Consider the following 24,623-nt stretch of genomic DNA (forward strand, 5'->3'; position numbering starts at 1 on the left):
TAAACAAGAGAGAAATGTAAGAAAATGTTGATGCCTGTCTGAGAAAAGTGTATAAAGTGCATGGTGAGGGTTTTACAGCCTTAAAACATATATAATAATTGTAAAAAATAATGTTGGCTACTTCACGAATTTCACTTATTGCAGGCTATTTTGGGAACCTATCCCCTGTGATAAACAAGGGAACACTGTACAAATATATTTGGCCTTTAATTTGACTGGCCTGTTTTAGTGTTTTGCAAGTCCCAAGTCTTTAATCACTAGTCAATGTCTCATTTAAAGACGTGCGAGTTCAAGTCGAGTCTCAAGTCAAGACAAGACCGGTCGAGTCCGAAGTCATAAGCTCGAAATTTTCAAGTCCTTCAAAGTCATGACTGTTTTGTGTCTATCACATAAAATGTTGTTTTTTTAACAATGTAATGCATTTGAATTGTTTTATTTTTTAAATAAAACACGACCATTGCAACAAGTCACAGAAATGTAATCCACACATTCGTTGTTTGTTCTTAAACCTGATTGAATCCCCAAATAGACCCATGTTACTCAGTGCATTCACTGAGAATCTTAATTGCAAATCTTTGATAATATTGTAGAGTCTAAAGTCATCAAAACTGTGACTCCAGTCAAACTCGGATCCACGTCGTGTGACTGGTACATACTGAAAAGTGGCCCAATTTAGCACAGAGGTGCTAACATGGATACTCACAATGAAAGGCTAAAGAAAAAATCGTCATTCTAAAATGCAATTGCTTCTTTTGAATACAACTCTGCCCCAAATGTGTGGAAACAGCAATATTGTGATATGAGTCGACACCAGTATCGGACTCTGGCATCGATCCGTCCATCACTGCCTTGTACTATTAACACAATAGCCACCCGTCGTCATCTTGCCGGGTTGCTGTCCTAAAGCTAAAGTTGCATAGTCATTCCTTCCCTCATGCTTGCATTCGCCGCATGCTCCTCCACCCGCGTTATTGATTGTCTCTTGTCAATACAAACCAGCATTTGTAACTCTGTTCCCTTTGTTTATGGCTGGACTTCAAAATGGCTGCTGCTGCCTGAATAACAAAAACAATGACTTGTTCTTGTTAATTATGTGAATGATTGGTCAGCACAATAAAAAAAGGTAATTGAAGCATTAATTGGAACCGCATAGTGTTATTTTTATTGGCTTTGTTAAATGTATCCTTAGAGTCAGATGCACTTTGCCGTGACCTTTACAAGCTCCATGTCCCCTGTCTTATCGATTTGATTTAAACGCAGACTCCCAGTGTTCCCAGCAGGGCTGTGCCCTGGACCTTTATGTAAGCGGCAGCTTCTTATCGAGGTAATCGACACTCACGACTGCTCCGGAAAGGGGAAAATATGTCCCCTGGTCAATAACATCAAAAAGGGTTACAGTTCGTTAATCTGGCACCATACCACAGGACGGACGTTAGCCACTGTCATAAAGGCACTGACGGACTCAATGCTAAAAAAGACATCCAAGACCTTTGTGGTGACAGCTAACGCAAAGAGAAGCTGTGACATAAAAGGTCAGCTGTGTAACTGTTGAGTCGGGTCACATAATCGGCTGGAATTTGACTTGGCTTCTTTTTAATGATGGCAGTCATCTTTTTCTGTTATTGTACATTACAGTACTGGCCGACATCTTTGTGCATGTTCCTGTGTTTCGGTGCAAAAAGAAACAAATAAATTCTCTTACCTGACATGGTCAGGCGGCAGAGAGGAGACATGCAAGAGAAGAGAAAAGAGATTAGTAGTCGATTAACCGTGAATAATAATTCTGTCAACTGTGATGAATTGATTGATGCAATTGAGGCAAAATGAGGCACTGTTGATTCACTTTCAAGTAGTTCGCTGTCTAAATATGTAAATACTGCAAATACTCTAATTATAGCCGGGGCATTTATTTAGCAAAACCACAAAGAGGACGGGGCGTTGATTGTAATTGAAGAGAGGCTATTATTTCCAAAATTATATACAAATTGAGTTTTTAAACTTGAATATTTTCTTACATTTAGACTGCATGAGTCAGTGGAAATAGACTCTCGCTTTGACCACGTCAAGTATATTGCACAACACAGCAGTGACAGAACCAATGTTGTAATAGTGGTAAGAAGCGAAGGCAGGGAGTACTTTCAGTGTTAGTGCAGACCTGCCAACATGTACAAATTTATCTTACTCAGCATGCAATTTGACTCTTGAATACGCTTCCATGCGTCACAGCTCGCCTTTTTGTTGCATTTCCCTGGTTTCGTTTCGAGTTCAGTCTGTAGAGTACAGATAAATAGATGTGATCATTTTCTCAATAGTATTTCAAATGGGCGGGGGGGCCGTGGAAACATTTCTGTCCCCCTGAGGGGGGGGGGGGGGGGGGGGGGGGGTGGCATGACAGAAAATTACTGGGAACCACTGGTTCCAACACACTTGGGCTGTGGTGCAACATTTTATAGCGCATGGAGAGGTAGATAAAGCTGCTGGATGCTGACCACTCGTGATGCTTCAAAATCTTTTGGAGTTAATCAAAAAAAACATCAGGAGGTTGACCTGGCGCGTGGCAGCAGCTATAGGAGGTTCCTGACGGTTAATTAGAGCATTTCTGGTATTTACCCATCCCTACTTTGTCTATAAGCTTAGAAATAAACAGTCTCCACCATTTTTACAATGACTGATTTGTTCCAATCGATCCGCGTCTTTGAATTGTTGAAATATCGTGGATGGAAGTGTCACGAATGCTTCCAAAACTGTAAAATTCGGTCTGATGACAAAAAGAAGCGATTTCTCAGAACTTCAGGGACAAAGACAAGTTCCCTGCCAGTGATGTAGCTTTCATCTCAAGTAGAGACACATATCTATTAGCGTCAGCGTACAAATGTTCAACGGAATGGCCATGCTACACCGAGGGGAACTGAACCATTTTAGCAAATTCATCTGTACAGCCAAGAAGCATTATTATTATGCACTTCAATGATCACGCAGCAGCAGCAGCAGCTCTGGCACAATTCTAAAGGAAATAAGTTCCACCAAAAAAAATGTGGGTGGATGGTTTAGCAAGGGAGAGAGGGCTTTCAGGTGGGAGGATGCCCTCAAAAGATTATGATATCTGCCTAAACAAAATCAGCCTTTTGTTCTGCTTATTCATCCACTGTGAGACAAAGTGGAAGCCTACGTTATACGCCGCTTTATCACACAATCTGCGCACATATTGAAAGATGTCAGGTGCAAAACAACAACAAAAAAAAAAACTACATTGGAATCTGTTTTTAAAAAGCCTCTTTTGGATCACTTGTGTAACTCCTACAGTGTCAATTTGCCCCACATGACAACATTCAGCGTCTGCCAGTCAAACCCTCACACCGGTATAGGGCCTTGAGCTACTGTCAATCAAAAGCAGACACGCCTCTCCAGCGACTGTAATTCAAACACGGACACAACTTCCTACAATACGATCAATCAAAAACAGACACGCCTCCATAGCTACAGATGCAACAGCAACATTAAAAGGAAGTCAGTCCAATACAGACACCACCCTCTGGCTGTTCTCAAAAGACAGCGACGCCCCTACAGTGACTCTCAGTCAAACACTGACACACCTCTCCACAAAAGCGAGTACACCCCTCACATTCCACCAACCATTTTGATATTTTCTCATAGAAATAAACCGTGGCTATTCTTTAGAGTAGTCTGTGTACAGCTTCTGTCACAGTATAGATTTACTATCCACTGAAACTGACTCAACACATAGCCAATATTGTCTACCCAGCTGGCAGCACAAGTCAGTACGCCTCACACTCAATGCCCACGTTGTGTCTGAAGTGTCACTGTCAATACTTAGTGTGAGCAGCATTGTTATCCAGCACTGTCTTAATCCTCTTGGGCATGGAATTCACCAGAGCTGCACAGGTTTGTTTCTTCCACGCCTCCATGATGGCATCGCTGGTAGAGCTGGTGGGTCGAAGACACCTTACGCTCCTCCACCTTTACTTCCTTCCGCATGAGGATGCCCCCCAGTGTGCTCAATTGGGTTCAGGTCTGGAGGAACCATACTGGACTCCATCACGTTCACCTGCAGCTTCCTGAGCAAGGCACTCGATCGACTTAGAGCTGTTATGTTTGAAAACTGTCATGCGGTGCAGTTTACCAAGGGAGCTCTGCTTGACAACGTCAAAGTGCGTGTTGGAATTCAGCACGACAATGTTGACAATAAAAGACTCAACACACGTGTTTTGATTGAATAACACGACATTTAGCATTTGAACAGAAAGATCAACATTTCTCTTACTGGCCAGTTTTCTCTGTGAGCGTGGTGGCAACGGAGGTGGCTTTGTTGCGCCGCCGTATTTTCGTGAGACACTCCTTACATCGTGCAAAGTCCAGCAAGCTAAAGTGCGTGCACATTTTTCAGTTTAACTTCGCCCGCCCGAGTCCGCCGTAACACAGCGTTTGTTTGCTTTTTCTTCTGCGTTCTTTTCTTTTTCTGCTGTGACTTCCGCGCCCCATATTTCTCCCGAACGATATGTAAAATGGTGATTGATAATCGATAATTGATAATCCATCGTAAGGTTCAATATGGTGATAGTTGGATATGTTGTCACACTCATACTCCCCAGTGCCGCCCGTACTCATGTAGCCCCAGACCACCATGCCAGACTGCAGGCATGACACAATTATCTTGGTATTGACTTGCGTTGCCAGCTATTTAGACAATAATCGGAACGATAAAAAAACATGTAAATAATTATGACTCCGTTGATAAATTGACATTCTCTGTCTCTGTCGTCTCTCTGTGCCACACAGGCTGGATGACAAGAGGGTTCACTCTGCATCTGTCTGTGCGTATTGGTTTTATGGTGAAATGAACAGAGACAGAGGGTCCTCATCTCATTCAGCCTCTTTGTGGAGGCGGGGCTCCTAGTGAGTGGATACAGAGAGTTTAGCAGTGAGCTTCGTGAGGCAGCATAGCTAACATGAAGAAGGCACAGGAGCGTTGGGAACATTTCGGTTTTAAACAGAATGAACACAGTCAGCACATGAACACCGACGACCAGCAGTTGTTTTCTCAACTGGGAAAAAAAACTACCGATGTAGGTGCATTGGGCAGCAGAGCCTTCGTGCCAACAGTCACGCTTATTCAGGAGTCTGGTCGGCAAATATAACCAAAACAGTGCAAAATGGTGCGCTCTCACAAACAGTGTCGCTGGCTACATTCCAAAAACATTCTTACAGGCAACTTCTGTGTCGAGCTAATGTCTCACACAGGTACACCGTACACTATACCTAAGTACCACCTAGTGGTTCGAATGTGCAGTACACCTCTCAGGGCAATTAATGAAAAAATGGTCTAAAAAATGTTATTTAGCGATACAATCGATTATCTCCGATAATTTGTAGCACAATTATCGACCAGCAAAATGTGTTATGACAGGCCTAGCTGTATGTTGAGTCATTTTCAGTGGATATTCAATCTATACTGCTATACACGCAAACTGTACCCCGTCTACTCTATAACGTATATCCAATTATACTTTCTATAGCAGGGGTGTCCAAAGTACGGCCCGGGGGACATTTATGGTCCACGACTGCTTTTTTATTGGCCCTCAGCACATTCTAAAAATACGGTTAAACAATACAATTTAAAAAACAACAGCAAAAATGGGGGAAAAAGCAGTAATTTTAAAAAAGTTGTAATATAAAGTTGTAATATAAGGAAAAAAAACAAAGAATTAATTAGAAATTAATTAGTAAATGCTATAATGTTATGATAATAAAGTCAAAATATTATGAGAATAAGTCATATTAGTATTAGAAAAAATGTACAAGTAGAACGTTAGTATTTGTAAAAAAAAAAAAAAATTAAAAACAGCCAAAAAGTATGGTAAGGAGAAACAGTCCATAACAATAATAATAATAATAATAATAATAATAATAATAATAATAATAATAATACGCTTTGTCACTGATAAAATGAATACATTTTATATGTGTAAATATAAAAGCGTAAAAGCGGCCTCCGCATCTTTAGATTTTTTCGTATGCGGCCCTTAGTGGAAATAGTTTGGACACCCCTGTTCTATAGTATTGTCTCTTCAGAAGATAATATAAACTTTGGTGAAATGTCAAGTGGCTTTAAATCAAGACCGATCCAGCAGGTCCACCATGCTCAGACTCTTGCTGTTCTTCATTAACAGTCTTGTCTGTTCACACCTCGGAGCTGCCATACGAAGAATGAACATGCCAAGACAGACAGACTGAGCACCAGCTGCTTTCAAAGCACCCGTCATATCATTGTTACAAAGAATATCTTAGTGGATTCTTTCCATTTCAGTAAACAAATGTGAATGAAGAAGCCCGCTAGTCTTGTTCTAGGATATCAGGAGGCACTTTGCAGGAAGAAACATTAATCTGCGCTGACGGAAGGAAAGCCTGAGTTAGTCCCCTGGCAGGCGTAGACCACAGTAGATTAGAGTGGAGAGTCACTGACCAAGACAGTACAAAGTATGTCAATGTGTTTTTTAGTTGGAGATGGAAAGAGGTTACATATTTTATTAGGTGGTGGTTGAAATTACAGAACGCATACAATAAATCACCGCCGAATGGCCAAGCAAGCATTTTGGTGGCACCGTAAATTTATTACAGACGAGGTGCCAACGCTCCATGCCAGGATGCCACAGGAGGTCCCCAACATGGTGTTTTCCCTGCAGGCAGACAGCCGTCCGCTCAGTCGCTTCCCAAAAAAAGGACGGGGGGGGGGCCAGATCTTTGTTTGTTTTTCTGTGAGGATTGTTGACAGCGAGGACGAGCAAGGGCAGCTGCCGGCTGGAGTCCAAGAAGAGGACATGCAGCTCTCGACGCCTTGGTGATGCGGTGACGACACACTAGTGGTTTTTAGTCACAGAGCAATCTGATGAAATTGTTAACATTCAGAGCAGGAGGACTAGCATACCTGTAGCTATATGAGCTACAGTGCTAACATCACAGGAGATCGTGCACCGTTGGTCTATTCTCTGAAGAAACCAAAGCGATCCAACTAGCAGCTTCCTTGACTGCAGCTGGTTGAGGGATAGTTGACAGAGATCCAGGCTTCATTTTACGATGTGTAGCGAAGCCTGCTTTTTCCCAAAGCTGTCCTTCGTTGCTCATATTTTCTTTCACAAATTAAACGTCTGCCAGCCATGACGTGATCAAAAGCATTTGGTATACCACGTACTTCAAAACTCACTTTAACAAAGATTCACATAAAGCGACCATTTTAAAAATGGAAAAGCACTTTAGCCACTATAATCGAGTCATATTTCTTTGAAGCGTCACTTAATGAGATAAAGCGTGTACTGACTAAGCGTTAAACAAGATATAAAAACAACCGGCTGGCTTTGAAGAACAACTGAATTGCATGACTCACGTTGAAATCGCTTCATGCAAGCACTTTGTTAACATGTCGGGTGATTTAGGGATGCAGTTTGGATAAAATGGCTACACTCAAAGACAAGAAACGTAAACATTTTAGATGGAATGTGTTGTTCCTAATTTCACAGTAATAAAAGAATAAAACCGGCATCTGATGCTTAAGCGAATGTGGGTCACGCGTCTGCAATATTCCCCCGAGTTGATTGCAAAATTGATTGCGTAATGGCTTTAACATAGTTTTTATTGATGCTGTCAACACAAGGGCTCACTCGCACTGCTCTACAGCATTCGTCTGTCAACCAAGCTGACATTACTTCATCATACAACGCCGTATTACTTCATAATTCCTGACTTTGTGACTTATTTCTATACTTCTCTATTGTGAAACGGTAATTATCATTAATAACTGGCAAAAGGAGCTTCTGTGAGTGTATTGTTTATCTTAATTGGTTCCAGACCCAACCGTGATAAGTGAATTTCCACAAAGTAGACCCCTTATTTATAAATGGAATATTTTTGTAGTTAGAGCACAGAAAACCTGTTTACGACCTTCTAATTACAGTTTTTAACATTGTCAGAGCCTTCCAGACATGGAATAACATCTATATAGTAACTTTTACACTCGTATTACCCAATACTGTAAAAATAACAAAAAAAACAACATAATAGTCTCACATATTGCATGTTAGCATTGGGAAAGTTCCTTGTTGTTACCACTTTCTGGACTGCGATGGCTATTTTCTCATCAATGTAAAATAATGTAACATTACTGATGCCTATTGACCACTGTAGAATTAAATCTCTGGTTTAATGTGACTAATTGGTTCCAGACTCGACGTGATAAGTGAATTTCCGCGAAGGATTCCTTCTTTAAAAATTGAATATTTTGGTACTTAGAGGATAGAAAACCGGCTTTCTAAATATAGTTTTTAGCATTATTATAAACCGCTAGACATGAAATATCACCCCTTTTACTAGTTACTTTTACACTCGTATTGCCCAATATAGTAGACATAATCATCTCACACGTTAGCATTGACAGCGTACTTCCTGCGGTGGCTATTGTTTCATCAATGTAACGTTACTGACACCCTTGTGACCAGTACAGTAGTGGATAAGGAGAGATTCACGATGCACTTCAATCACTTTATTAACAAGCAGAGACCACATATGCAGTCAACATTCACACAGGAGATGCTGTCGGCCACAACTCACTCTCCACCAAAGACTGCTAACAGCTAAAGGCAGTCAACGCTTGCTCGCTGAAGTCACACAGGCCCCGCTCCTTAAAGGCGCACACAAGTCACAGATATTACACTACATACCATTCTGAGTGCCCTAAATTTGCATTTTTGTTCATTTAGCCATATTGATGCTTGAAAATGCTTAATTTAGGCCAACAATATGTAAAATTTGCTTAAATATGTTGTTCATTTAGCCATATTGATGCTTGAAAATGCTTAATTTAGGCCAAAAATATGTAAAATTTGCTTAAATATGTTGTTCATTTAGCCATATTGATGCTTGAAAATGCTTAATTTCGGCCAACAATATGTAAAATTTGCTTAAATACGAATATTTTTTGACTAGACCGTAGCCAACCACATAACAGTGATGATGTATTAATATATTTTGAGAAGCCGTGTAAAGTGAGGCCGCAAAATTCAAAGCACGATGCGGCAAGGGACGACTGTATTGCGTAAGTAAATGTATTGGATCCGTGAAGTGTGAAGTCTGCTCGTACGATGGGTCGCAGCATACAGAGCCCCTCTCCCCAGGGCTTCTCCTGGCCTACATCTCGACAGTGCCGATCCCGTCATACCACTCTGAGACGAGCACACGGTGAGACTTTACGCAGCGGCGGGCACCAAAGACAGCTTCCGGATCTGGAAGCTGTCTTGACGTCCAGAGCAGAGCAGTGTCAAGAGTTCAACTTTGTTGTCACCATGCTCAGCATCAGTACGAATTACATACACTGGCAATCAGTTCTTGATATAACATTAATCTGGTCCTGTAGGGTTGAACTCGAAACAATATGTCTAAAGCTGAGCCTTTACACAGGAGAATGATCAAGAGAAAATGACAAATCAAATGCTACCATGGCAATCTGATTTCTAGGATATAGGGCTCGTCTTTGAAGTACAATTTGTTAAAATGGACAAAACTAATATTTTTCAACGATTTTAAATAAGTCTCAAAGAGTTTCCACAATCGTGGATTGGAAGTATATTGCTCAAAACCTAGCCATGATGCAGAAATGTAGTCCTTTTAGTAAGCAGTACTGTGACAACACCTTTTTGTGTGTCTCTAGCATTAATGCTAGTGTTTGTCCACGCCTGTCTCCGACACAGTGTGTGGCTCCAAGAAGCACTATTGTGCACTTTATCTCCTTTTCACACCTACAGTAGTCCCCCGTTTATCGTGGTTAATTGGTTTCAGACCCGAATGCGAAAAGTGAATTTCTGCAAAGTAGGATTCAATATGAATAAACTGAATATTTTCATAGTCACAGCATAGAAAACCTGTTTATTCTAAAAATGTTTTTTTAACATTATTAGACCCATGTAGACATGAAATAACACCGCAGGCTATGTGATCACTGCAGGGGCGCTAGCATAACGAGCCACCGAGCTAACTGGTTAGCCTTTCCAATTGACTTATTCTAAACTTAGAAAGTGTTTCAAACTGAGTGGGGAAGAAAGACAAGTAAGAACCCAAAAATGTACCACTTCCACACAGAATGAGAGGATAACCTTCCCCCCCCCACTCAATCAGCCATGACATGTTGGCTCGGCTCGGATGGCTCGGCAGCCAGTCTTCCATGCAGTGTGACGGTAATGTAATCTAATGTCATGTCTAATCAATGTAACAATGTAACATTACTAACACCTGTTGACCTATTGACTGATGCCTAGTGACCAGAATACCACATATAACATACAGTATAACATATAACAATATTTTTTGACGAATAATAGGCCATAGTCAACCACGTAACAGCGACCATTTGTTATTATTATTATTTTTAACTGCGATGGAGTGAGGGAGCGTTGCTCGAATCACGATATAGCGAGGGACGACTTTACACTATAGCTATGCACATGTCCAACAACAATGTAACATTGAGGAGTGGTACAGACAGAGAAACATAAATAGCAACATAGCTACATTACAGTCACATTTTAACAGCAACATTATGCAAGGTTAGCCTATGGGCTGAAGAAAAACACAATGATCAAAGTTAGGCCATGTCCACACGAACACGGATATTTTCAGAAACGCACATTGGCCCCACCACAGTGTCCAAAAAAACGTTTAAAACACGAATACGCACTAACAGGCTGTCATGCACATGCCAAAGTAACGGGGGCACCGCAGTCATGGACCGTTAAGGCCACTGTAGCCAATCAAAAGCTTCGATGACATAATTTCCATAGATGGCACAATAACAAACATACCGATTCGCAGGAGAAGATACACGTCGACTGCTAGCGAAATAGCGCTACTTTTCAGTAGATAATTTCACATTTTTCACTCAAAATTATTGAATATAAAAGTGAAACTGTATGAAACATACAATGTTCTTTGTTCAAATGTAGCTGATGTTGATTATCAATAGGCTCGAGTGACACATTACTGGAGAGCATCATTAAAAAGTACATTTTACTTCACTGAGGACCTCTTTTACCAACATGATACATTTGGATTATATTTTGATAATGATTTCAGTCATCCTTTCGTTCTCTTTGATTTGCGGAAACCATCCAAATTTGCTTTCTGTTTACAAGAAACCGTCTGACTACAACGGTAAAGTGAAACACTTAGAGCTATGCACCATCTCGTTCAAAATCAATAACTTTTCTCTGAGCGCAATGAATGCTCTAAGAATCCCTGCGGCAAAAACTGAAACCATTACGGGATCAAGCAGAGAGGATAGGGGCTATTCAGCCACATAAAGGGGTGAGACAGCGTATGTCCTTGAACACAAATCAACTGAAGAGCCCTGCGCTATGAATAAAACATGTCGTTTACTTCGTCTGACTGAAAACAAAACTAATGGCAGCGATGAGGCAGCAGAAAAGCGAGTCGGACAGCCATCTTTAGTGATGCTTTATCTGATACCTCGTTGGTAATCCCTCCGATCTGTGATTTTTGTCTGCAAGAATTGACAGATTCTCCAATTTATTTCCAATGAGCACACAGTTACCTCTACATGACAAATGGAATCCACCCTCATGCCCCTCGCACCCTTCCAACCCTGCATAGCGCTCTTCAGCGCGTCGTGGGCGTCCAACAGAAATAGATTTAAGCGTGTCAGCGTCATTCTGTTTACCTGCTTGTGTGACACACTGGAGCACTTTGAAAGGATTCATTGGTGATTCAACGTGCAGGTGAAATGGTTCCGACGTGTGTGGCATCAAATAATAAACTGTTGATGAGCAGACGAGGAGGATCGCAGACCTGGAACGAAGTGTTAATGGTCTTATGTAAAAACACGCCATCCTATTTGGGCTAAGAATGTTGGAGGCTGCAGCTGTTTCATCAACATTTGCTCATTCCTTGCAAAAACAGCACAATGTTTCGGCGCAACCTATTTCAATTACAGGTGCCACCCCGCAGGATTATTTCCAGCCTGCTGTGGATATTTATAGCCTCCTCATCCGACGTGACAGATACCGCAGCTTCACCTTCTTTTATTATTTACATCTACATTTAAACTACTTATCCTAGAATATTCCTGTCCGACAGCAGCATCAGTTTCGCTTGAACCAGACGGGAGGGAACCCAAAAGCAGTTTTGAGAATGACTTCATTCCCATCAGGGTTTTTTTTTCTGTGAGGGCTAGGAAGTGGAGGTGCAAGGTAACTGCCTTCTACAGGTTTAGTACAGATAGTTTAGTTGACTGAAATCAACACCAACATTTTCGATTGGGCCAACCACTTGCTTTGTCTAAAAATACTTACTAATGAAAGATATTCTAACTATTTTATTGGGAAATTCCATTTTCACAAGAAATATGTCCAGAAATCAATACATCCAAAGTCTAATCCAGTGATTGGGGACTTAACGTGCCGTCCTTCAGGCACACAGCTGCAGATATCTGCTAGAGATGAACACGCCATAAAGAGAGAGACAGCGTCTCACCGCTGGAACTCACGTTGTGTTACAAAAAAGTCCCTTTCAAGATAAAATATATGAGTTTAAGTTGAAAAATGTTCACAATTTGGGTCACCGCTTGTCACTGAAGGGTGATGGGGGGTCCTGTAGCCAAGCCAGTAGAGAACCACTAGTCCAGGGGTCGGGAACCTTTTTTGCTAAGAGAGCCAAGAAAGCCACATATTTTAAAATGTATTTCCGTGAGAGCTATGTACAACTAACAACAACTGACAATACAACTAAATGTGTGCATTATTAAGCATGACCAATTTTAGATTATAATAAGTCTCTGAATTTAGTCTTTTTAATAACGTTATATTGAAGCTAACCAATAATAAATACTGTGAAATACTTCTTACCATTAATGTGACTTCTGTGCTTGCGGTAGAACATGGATGGATGGATTAAAGTGCATAAAGATGTTTTATATTTTGAATGTTATTTTTAACACTGTGATTTCTGTCAAATAAAATTACAACAGAAAAAATATTATTGTGTTAAAGTCAGAGAGCTAGATGCAACCACCAGAAGAGCCACATCTGGCTCCCGAGCCATAGGTTCCCTACCCCTGCACTAGTCTAATCAATGTCTCGTGTTGGCTGCACGCACGCTGCTCTACAGAATTCAGACGTCGACCATTTTTTCACTTAGTGTTCCTCATTTTGTGGCTCAATAAGTCTTTTCTGGTGGTATTACTGTATTGAAGATACGTATGATGTATAAGATGCCAGTTCCACAAGACATTATTTAATTCAATTTTGTTGTGTTTAGTTCCATCCCTTGTCTTCAATTAAGGCACACTTGCCTCTTATCCGTAATTACGTTAATATGTAGCCCAGCAGGGGGTACAGCTAGTAACTGGTTCATATTGTTCACTAATGTTTCTCTCCGTTCCTGTGACTTGCTTGTGTCGTGAGGATTCATGAGCTATCCGTGCACTCCGTTGTGCCTCCTCTTGCTTTGTCCTGCGTCTATGCTCCTTTTTCTTTTTTGACACCCGTCCTACTATTTATGGTCAAGACTTTGCACTTGCCGTACAGTGCGAGGTGATATTTTGTTCGTTAAAGACTCTTGATATCGCCCTTTGCCTTGTCTCTGCATGCCGGAGTAACGCTACACCACTTTTTTTTATTATTATTTTAATATTTATTTTAGGGGTGCACCTAATCTGGCCGATCACTGATCTTTGCCTGTCCTGCCAATTCCGATTTTGACCGATACCAATTTTTCTTTTTTTTTAATGCAAACATTTTCTATACAAACTACACATGTGACACTGTACCGGAAGAGAGTTGCTAGTTGTAAATGTGAAGATTGCACCTGCTTCGAAGTTCTGAATAAAGTTCAAGTGAGGAAGTAGACATCTCTAACTATCACACTCATTATGGTGAAGTAAGTAACAAAGTAGAGTGAAAGAGCCGCTGGCCGGTTTGATGCTCCCGCTAGCTTTTAGCTTTACGTAGACGTGCTCCGAGTGACTGTTCTTTACCTGTGCAACAGACGCACCTTTGTGAAGGGAGGTAAAGATCAGCCGATCCCCAAAATTAGGGAAATCTGTGCCGATCGATCAGCCGGCTGCATGTTTATTATTCTCCGGACAAAAAAAAGGCACAATTCATCTTTATTTTCATTTTCAGTTAGCAAAATAACAACTGGGAGCTATCGTATTTCTTAGCAGCTCGACTGCTTTGCTGATCCTCATGTTAAAATTAGCATCGTAACTCCTGATCTGCTAACTTGCTAACAAGTTTAGTTTTGCATGTACAAATCTATGGGACCCCAAATATAAAATGACTTAAGACTTTTTTGCAGGAAAAATATTCAGGTCAATATGCTAAATGGCCATCCATCGTGTCAAAATAGTAAGAATGAAGAAACGATACTGTAACATAATTAAAGCTGAATGTCCACATGGAGATGGGGGTATAACCTAAAAAAACCCCCAATGCTGATGATCTGTGTGCTGAATGTGTGTGGGGGGGATCGGGAGCGCAGAGTAAGCTTTATACTTTACATAATAGCCTTATTTTGTGTAACACACAAACTGTATGCTTGGCCAAAAAGCCCTAATCTCTCTCTCACACTCACTCTCTCTCTGGGGGAAACCAGTTTGTGGGCCAACAATCTGAAGAGATCAGAGTATTAAAATGACAAACATTTGCAAATGACGAGCAGGAATCCGTCTTCAGAATCATTCATTCATTTCATAACCGGTTGTCTGTGGTTTTTTCCACTCAGCATGTTGCTTTTTTCTTCTGTTCCAAACTCAACAGGATCAAGCAGCATCTGGACCGAATGACGGCTGAGGCTTAGCCAGCAATGATGTTATCGCTTCGCTCGGCACTCATCCCGCAGACGCAAATGCAATTAAGTCTGACAATAGTTGATGTATATTGTCTCATATGAGCCCCATCCTTAGGCCTTTCTTGTTCTGTGTTCAGGGCTACGAGAGGTTTCAGCTGACACGGTGGTGTAACAGTAAGGAAGTTGGGTTACAAAGCCAATGAGTCACGATGTTCGCAGTCGCACGTCCCGTCTGCTTTACATGGAGACATGTTGGGACATTTGGTGCCATTTGTCATCGCTGCTGCCGAGAAGGAAGTGAGACTGCCCAGAGATTAGACCATCATTTGTGTTAAAACAAAATAACCTGGCATGGTCAAAATGTTTTGGAAGGACAGATAATTCACCGGGTTCACACTTGTCATGTTTGGTTGGGTTTAAAGTATCTGTGGTGCGTTTGGTCAAGTGTGAAAGCAACTTCTGAACTCCGAGACCCACCTCTGAAAGGGTCTCTGTCCCCTTGCGTGTGACTCTGGTGCAGTTCGATTCACTAGTGAACGCTACACTGACTGAAGACGTGGAACAGTGTTAAAATGATAACATAAACCATACAGAAATGACAAATTTCAGTGAAAATGCATTGAAAGTCCTGGTTCTCTGCTCTGCTCTCCACGATGCTCTTTAAAAGTATATTTTAGAAGCTTTTTGTGAACTACAAGCTGGTAAAAATTCATAGAAAATATAAAAACACACTACGCTTTCAACCCAGTTGACGGCAATTTGATTTAGAATCATTTGGTTATGTCACGCAACGTGTCACAAAAGTTGCCCAATCAAGTCCTTACTTTAAGCATGTTTGTTTTTGGATCCGGAGAGGAGTACCGAACCAGAACGCAGCTTAGATTCGGAGAGGAACTCCGGAGTTCAAACCCAACTGTTTTTGTCCGTATAGCGTAATGCTCTATCCCACCTAAAATCCTGGGAAAAAGCACGGCTGTCTCGTTGTGGTGGGCTTCGCTTACATCTGCGAGTTGACTGATGTGTACAGGCATACGGAGAGAGCGGCAGTTGGGACTGGCTAGACTATGCTGGAATCCAGATGGTCCGAGAGGGACGTGGCAAGCGTGAAAGGAGGAAGACACAGGGAAATAACATTGCCAGTATCTGTAAACGCCTTGTCTGAAAGTCTTGTAATTCTGCTCAGAAAATCAATTAACCACGACTGAAATAAATGATTTATAATGAATGAATAATTTAAGGAGAACGCGAGCGGTTTTCCCCGTCTGGCTTTGGACGTCCGTAACAAAGCTGTGTACATTGGGGCCGCGATCATCCTCAAATAGCTGCGAGGCATCCAGCATCGGCGGGCTGACTGTTGCAAGCAAACAGGCGGAGAAAAAACAGACTGTTGACTGCGACGAAGCTTAAGGCACAAGACATCAAGTTTGGCATGGCTTGCGGGAACAGAGACACCCTATTAAATTGAGATAAAGATGGGCAGACGTTGTCCGGAAGGTATAACGTCGATGTTTCACGCAGAGACGGTGAGTGCTTGCAAATGATCAAAATGAAAAACATTCATGCGACAAAGAACAGCCTAGATAAAACAATCGAGAGACACAGAGAGCATCTTGTATCCAGGAAGAGAGAGAAAACCTATGTGGAAACTACCCACAATGCCCCTGTGGACTCCCCTCCCTCCCTCCCTCCCTCCCTCCGAAGCACACACTCGCTGCAAAGCGGCAGAGTGCTGAACTCAGCAAACTGCGAGCCAAGCTGCTATCTCTCATTTTGGCTCTCACCTCTTGTTATTCAATAATTTTGTTCCCCTAGTTCTGCTGCCTTTGCTGCTTCGTCGGCATTAGTTAGCATTTAGCTAATGACACATGATAATTGACTGTGACATGTGTACTCAGACGCGAAAATGAGATCCATCCATTTCCATACCTGTGGCAAAGGACTAGAAATCTGCATTTACGTGATCGGCACGTATGATCAACATAAAAGCTAATGCCAAACACCTGCTATGTTGTTTTTGTTGGCAGAACTCCCAGTTTCTTCCACAAACAACTCTCTGCAAATTCCCCACGGTGTGGTATCGGTCGGTATTGGCTTAAAAATGGAGATTTGGGTCTGTCAGGAGCATCATCATCGCTACTAGAAATGATTTACCTCCGATGTCATAGAAACAAAGTGTTCTGTCCTCCACCGTATGCAAAGTTGGGAAGCTAAGACAATGAAGCTGAGAATAGATAGGAGGATACGGAGGAAGGATCCTTGTAAACAAAACAAGTCTGAGGTGGCGCAAAGACAATTGCAGGACAGCAGGTGGTGGGAGGTTGCACTGCAGGACTGAGGATCGTTCTTTTGTTTGTATTAATATACCAGTCCTAAAGTAGCATTCAGCCACTGACACTAAGCCACGGCCACATATACACTCTGTATGTGCGATACTTTGGACATAAACGCAAATAACGGTGCATGTTGTTGAAATCACTTGCTCCAATTGCGTGAGTGTACATGGTGTGATGCATGAAGACTAAAATTGTTGAAAACAAGATGATTGAAAAGCAGTGAAAGCGTCAGTCATAATCCAAATAATGCTTCCAACACATCTATTTGCGTTCTTACACCAAATCAGTCTGCATGAATACAGTCTTGTATGTGTCCTTCATCATTTCACAAATAATAAAACTATTTATAAGCCTCAATTCGTCTGGCTTAGTAGTTGAGGTGTCGTGACAACTTTAACAGATTATATTAGGAGTGACGGGGGAGTTTGGGCCAATGAGTCCTGGTCTTGTGGGGCTCAGTGGTGAAGCTTTCACCCCTGCTGGGACCCAACATGTAAAGCCAAATCCTTTTGCTACAGACACACGCGTGCCATACAAATCCTAGTTAAATACCAGGAACAGGCCAGACTAATGGAGAGGGGTGGGAGGGGGGGAGCGAGTCGTCCCAAACACGGCAAGCTTCAGCGGGACACCCCTCCAATTATCTTCAGATCAAACACAAAAGGCCACAGCTGCAGATCACCGTGTTTGACATTATTACAGTCCTATCTGGCGGCGGCAAGATCAGTTTGTTATACTCGCTAGAGGGAAGATAGATAATGTTCTTACAGTTTCTGTTTCTTTATCCCTGCAGCTGAAACCACAGAGGGACAGCCAGAACCTTCAAAAGGCTCAAAACAATACATGTGGACCATCAAACACTTCATGTGAGCATCCATGTGCATGTGTCTGTGTTGCAGCACATACATTCACCAGAATTCCATTTCATCCATTCTTGTATGTGTAATATATATATATGTATATATATATATATATATATTACAGAAGATGTATATATATATGTTTGGTTTTTTTTCCATCCACCTGAGACCTGAACAGCATTCCTTGTTACGCTTCGTACTCTTTTGCTCTTCAATCCTCTGGGAGGAAAAAAATCAGCATCATGGAGACTTGCAGTAACAGCGGACAAATCTTTTCATATAGAGTACATCCCCCCCACCTGTTCAAAATTCAGTATTTCCTATCACACATATTCACATATTTCTTCTTCTCTGCTGTTTTTTTTTAATGGTAACGTCAATGGGAAGTGGTTTGATGGCACTATCTGCAGGTGGAAAAACACGCTGCAGCTATGAAGCATGCAGTAGTAAATTCATTCGCTGTCTCACGAGACAATTCACTTGACATTTTTTCAGGAGAAAATGAGATGTTGCACAGTACCTACGCAATTTGAAAGACTTTTTTTGTGCCTGAAATGCCTCATTTCGTGGAGGGTTTTTCATGAAGTTGCAGCAAAAGTTGCGATGGTTTGAGGCCCATTTTTTTTCAATAATGTTATCAATGACGTCATCAATGTTTTATTCATCCATTTGGACCTTGACCCCATGAAGCACAGGATTTCAACAAATCCCAAAAATATGCTTTATTCACATAATAATAATTGATGCAGGAGAAACTGCAGTGGTCTTCATCCGGGCATGTAAACACTGTGACACATACACAACAATGGACATGCGCCAGCGCGCAGTGATACGACGGGAAAGAAAGTAACGCCGAGCGATTGTGAGGTCTGATTTTTTGAGGAAGCATTTTTGTGATGCAAATGTATTGCTCTCTTTACTCTTTACCTAAGTGGCCCCACCAACTAACCCGAACTATGTGGGGGGTAAGTCACTGTTGATGCACTACACTGCTGATGGGGAGGTCATACAACTTCATGTGAAAAAATCCAAACTATCCCGTTAAGGTCAGTACATTTACTATTATTATCTTATCTCTTAACAAAGTTAACTCGAGTCTTGTCCATCTGTTGCTATTTTTACACACACACGACCAATTCACACAAATGCGGGCAGGGTTCGCAAAACAAACACCATCAAAGGCTCTCTTATTGTTCGCTGTCTGTCTGCTCTGTCGTCCACAAGTTGCAGTCCCTGCACGTTTTACGCTCGAAAAGTGCTTGCAGGCCATCGCGTGACACATTTGATTGTCGTGTGAGTTTGAGCGCTGCTCAGGGAAAAATTGGATTGCTGAAAATGCCGACGATTGGCCAAATTGTGCGGGGAAGTTGCAGGGATTGGACAAAGTTGTGAGGCCGCGCATAATTTGCGGGGATTGGTTGAAGTTGCATGAATTGCCCTATTTTGCATGAAAGCCTGGATGGCCTGCTGTGTAACCACACGTTTTTTTAAGTACAATACTGTATACTGTATGCCTGTAATTGTTTTTAATGTGTAAACTTGAATTTAAAATGTGTTTATTTTTATAAGTGTGTCCGTTATGACTATATGGGTGTTATTTCAAGTCTCGAGGGCTCTAGTAATGTTAAAAGATTGTAAACAGCTTTTCTATGCAATAACTACAAAATATTACGTTAATTATTATTGTATCGTACTTTGCGGAAATTCACTTACCGCTGTAGAGTCTGGAACCATTTCACCACGACACACGAGGAGACGACTGTATTGCTGAGTATCATTAAAAAGGACATTTTGCATAATGGGGGCATTTAATGCTGGAAGAATGAAAATCAATGACTGCAGCCAATAGTGTCCGCTCCCCTACATCTGCTTCGATCTCAATCCTGCAGCAAAGACAAAGAGAGCCAAGAGGCCAAGCAGAGACGCAGGGATCAGCTGGATGGGTGGATGGATGCTCAAACAAATCAGAGGCACATCGTGAGGCATCATTGTGAGCTAAATCATGCACATTCGCTGTCAACAGGCTTAACTGAAGGGCAAGCTGACACTTCTGCGCCCCACATTGCTATCATACCAACCCACACTGATGCTCAGAAACAGCATGCGTCTACTGTTAATTAGCTCTGACAAATAACGTAATCGGGCTCTTATGTACGCAAAGGAGGATTTCTCAGCAAAGTTGTCTTTATCGAGCTGGGGCCACGACTGCGGGGTTAAAATTAGACAAGATCGCCTCCTCATATTGTGTTTGGACTCCAGCAAAGCCAGACAGAACCTCACTGTGAGCGACTCTAATGGACAACAGTCCAAGTTTGAGGAGTCAAGCTGCGCTCAGCTGCTTTGGTGCCAACACGCCTGCCGGGCGGGGGGCTTATGGGATTGATGGAGGAAGGGAGAAAGACATGACACTGACATGAACACCGGAATTACAAAGTCCAGCTGAAGGAAAGCCTCACAGGCTCATTTGGCATACAAGTGGAGACAGGAAGCTGCTCGTTTAGAAGTGTTTGAAAATAGACCCGATGGCTTATTGGACAGCAAAAACGCAACATAATGCGCATCATAAACTAGCTTATCCTGGCAATACATCATGTTGTCAGTGTATGCATGCATGCTTCAAGGCATTACAGTACACTAAATAGAGACTGTAACAAATAGCCCGAATGCTGCATATTTCTTCGTCTCCAGCGTCTAAACTGTGCATCCCTGAGCCGGGATTCAGCGTGTAATCACCGACAGAACATTTTAACAGTATTAAGACATGTGGAGGGGGTTTGGGAGGAGCAAGAGATGAATATATATGAGTGAAAGCAGAGAAGAGGCACAAAGCAAAGATGGCCGACTGAACAGTACTGGAAGTAAACAGCAACACACGGCTGTCGGCCATCGATAGGTACTAGATACTAGGATGCTGAGGTCCATCCTTTTCAAGTTGATATCCCTGGGTTGACTACTGGGCTGGCTACTACTGACCTGAAAAAGCAAGTTTGTCTCGCCTTTATTCTTTTTTTACACCTCGTCATCCTGTGCACATGGAATGTAATAACTCAATCTGATAAACCAGCAATGGAGATCGTAGGCGCATTCCCAAGTATGGAATGCTGGAATGTGAACTAATATCGCCAAGCTGCGATAGCAAATGTTTCGGTAGGAATTGTGTGCTTTGACACAATCACGCCTGTAGTTTCTTTGGTGTGGTGTGAACACAGTAATCAAACATGGAGGTTCGAGAAAGCAGTACAATTTATAGACCTCGTCCTCGTATATGGTTGGCACACCACTATTTTCATTAGTTAGCAAACAAAGCCAGATTTTGCACCGTGTTGCGTTTATTAGCGCCGCTTCACTCGTTGCAATACTGCAAACATTCCTGTTCCTGTAACTAATAACACAATCTCACATTTTTTGTTATCAAAGCCATGAAATGATCTGGACAAGGGGGAGACCAGAGACTAGTTCTAGTCGATGCTAATAAAAGGAAAAGCACGGCATTTTCCCCCCCACTAAGCTTGAAGCCCTGCAGCTTCTCTACTACAACTGACCCAGAAAGCAAATTTTAAAATATGATGAAATGAAGCCCCCTTTTTTACACGGTAGCCTGCACCCACCCCCATTTCCCAAATATGAATACCTTCCTCTTCTCCTCCTGTTTTCTGCTTCTACCATCAGTGTCTGTTAATATCATTTGTAAAGGCTGCCTCTCACTTTAAAAAGAGAACTCCACATATTATCCACCTATGCCGAGGCTATGAAGCCATCCTACGCAGCAGATAAATCACTTGACATCTTACCCAATGTCCCGCAGATCCGTCCGCCAGCTAGTAAACATACGATGGCCTCAGCAGAAGTCAGTGTTTTGAGGTTGCAAAAGAAGAGGGTTGTCATGGGTTCATTCGGGGGCTTGTCAGAGGTGTGTCAACGAATTGCAGCAGAAAACAGATGGATAAGAAATGAGCATCTGGATGCAAATGAAAAGAAAAAGAGAGTCATAAACTTCCCCGGCATTTCTGAGTGTCATTCATCGCCACAGCAGAAGCCAAGAAACAGAAAGCCTTTCACCGAGCTGACTCGGAATGAGACAAGAGGGTGATAGCGACTGACAAGAGTGGGGAGGGCTGAGGAAGAAGGTCTGCAGGCAGGCAGACACCTTACATTTCTCATAAACCTCACACGCTGCCACTCTACCTTCGCCCCAGAACCAATGGAGCCACGTCTGGCAGTGACAATAAAATATGTGACAGGAAGTTCGCGGGTTTGATATTACAGCAGCTTACAGCTTAACTGGAGAGGCGTCTCACACGGAGACAATAAATTCCACTCCAGACTTGAAGTCGCAGCTGGAGACTGAACCGCTGTCTCTCAGACAAAGAAACACGAAAGTGCCTCACGGGACGAAAAGCTGAATATCAGAAAGATGCCGGCCAGAAAAATCACAGTAGAGTCGCCTGGAGGGAAAGAAGCCTTGGACAAAGATCGGTCTGTTCGGCATTAGAAGGTTCTCTATGCTGCCCGCAACATTAGGAAACTAAAAAATGCTGGACAGTTTGAGTGACAGTGGTGGAAAATGACCGTCGTGTAATATTCTGGAGATTTACACATGCAAACCAACTGGTGGTGCCAAAAGACTTCTGGTCTAAGCGAATCAGAGCATTTTTTACAGTCGCTCACGCAAAACAGTGGCCTGGAGAAACACGGAGACCCACTTCAAAGTGTCTCAAAAGGTTGTTAGCACGTTAGCAAACAGAAGGAGTTATAATGCTAATTTTAAGATAATGGTGATGAATCTGTCCGGCATTTTCTACCAGTCTTGTCTTTTTTTGGTATTAAATATTTACAGTCTTGAAAAAGGCAGGTCGCCAGGTGAATACAGGTACTCAGGTCGCAGATCTCATATCTGGATCTGCAAAATCCTTCCTTGGGCCACCCCTTCAAAACCAATAATCTGGTCATTTTAGGTAATCCTGCTGAACAGGCTGCTATCAATACAAAACCTTCTGCCCTGTGCTTTGCCCAATGGTACAGTCAGAAGAAGACAGTCACAAGATATATGCTACCAGTTTATTCGCTGTACTCTGGAAGCGTCCTCACCAATGTGGTTTTTATCTCCTTATATCCTCCAAAACATCTGCAGCAGCTGTCCTCTCACAGTGCTGTCATCATTTACATGCTCTCACACCAAAACAAAACGGGAATGACGTCGCGGCTTCTGTATGACCACCCCTTCCCCTTCCGACAGCCCCAGGCAATGTCAGCGGGACTCAGTTTCGTCCACCCGCCCGTCCATCCGTCTGTTGTTTCTACAGAGTGAGTGTCATGAGCCTTTGAACCTGCCGTACTTTGCTATTTTGGACGAGAGTTCCATCAGCTTTGTGTTGATGTTGATGAGGATAGAAGGGACAACAGAGGACTTCCAAATATAGCTCCATCTTTGAGCCAGCTCCCAGAAATACAGTAAAAGACTGTTGGAAAAAAACATTCCCAATAGTTCAAGTGCGCTTTAGTAAGTTTAAGCAGCCATTCCTACGAGGCCACGGGCAGGACGAGGGGCCCCCATCACTAGCATACTGGTTTCCAATTCCAGACCCAAATTAAACAAAAAAGTACTCCACCTTTCCATACATCTCAGTGCATGCGTAACCCAATATTAAAGAATAATCAGGGACTGAACTATCGGTGTGTGTTCCTTCGAAGCATCAGGCATAAGACGAACAGCCTTTTCCAGCCTCTTTCAGTCTTTTGTTCGCTGGCGGCCTTGGGTCTGTCGGGCCTCAGATACTCTCAGAGAAAAGAGAACACCATTCATGAGGTGGAGGAGCTGATGAGAAGACAGATCTGACCCGTTAGCCGGGTTCAAGGTGTGAAACAAAAGACTTAAGAATAAAAGCTCTTAGATTGCTGCCACAGAAGTTGTGAGGGCGAGTGATTTGTTGCTGCTGCTGCTATCAACCGTGGGTGTGGCATCACCTTCCTCATCCCTCATCATTATGACACTGACCCCAGTTTGACACTCAGGTGCCTGAAACACAATCTCACATGTTTCTGGGATGTTTACCTGAGGTTAAGACCCCATTATTAGTCCATGAGTACCAGCGGCACAGCAAGAGACTTCAGGGTTTTAAAAAGAAGCAGCTGGTGATGTCCTGGAGAGGAGCAGGGAACCGAAGGAGGGTTTTAGCGTTGTGTGACAGAACTTCTGCATTTTCACAACTAAAGGTCCCCCCGTTATGCAAAACTGACTTTCTGGCAAAGTTCTAACAGTAACATGCGTCCCTTGAACCTGCTTATGTGATGTCGTTTTTTGAAGTTGAAGGTTTTCATGACATTATGAAGGAAAAATGTCCAAGACATGCTACTGCCTCTGAGCCACCTCTAGCTAGTTGCGCCCGCCCCGTGTATACACCAACCGAGGGCGCTTGTAAAACGATCAGGCTTCGCGACACATCTAAATTAACCTAGCATGGTGTTGCTGTTCAAATGCGACTGCTCTGTAGCTTACGCAGCTCTGCTAGTGTTGCTAATATTTGTGTCCTCCTTCATATCCCACTCCTTATTGTTACAATGCTGT

The 24,623-nt window shown here is 42.4% G+C and overlaps 1 protein-coding gene across 5 annotated transcripts in view; it reads right to left on the bottom strand.

Annotated features, from left to right (window-relative positions):
- The window catches only part of dbn1 (drebrin 1), a 56,081-nt gene that overhangs the window by 27,382 nt on the left and 4,076 nt on the right, over positions 1-24,623 (bottom strand). For 2 of the 5 annotated variants that reach the window (XM_054755519.1, XM_054755518.1), the window contains exon 1: positions 19,772-19,941. The exons of 2 other annotated variants lie outside the window; for them this stretch is intronic. In XM_054755519.1, the coding sequence (XP_054611494.1) occupies positions 19,772-19,866 (95 nt within the window). In that variant the 5' untranslated portion in view covers positions 19,867-19,941. Of the gene's footprint in view, positions 1-19,771; positions 19,942-24,623 lie in introns of those variants that run through there. One more of the 5 variants, XM_054755521.1, reaches the window with a different exon arrangement.

The sequence above is a fragment of the Dunckerocampus dactyliophorus genome, chromosome 16 (genome assembly GCF_027744805.1).
Source record: "Dunckerocampus dactyliophorus isolate RoL2022-P2 chromosome 16, RoL_Ddac_1.1, whole genome shotgun sequence".
In the NCBI taxonomy this organism is placed as follows: Eukaryota; Metazoa; Chordata; class Actinopteri; order Syngnathiformes; family Syngnathidae; genus Dunckerocampus; species Dunckerocampus dactyliophorus.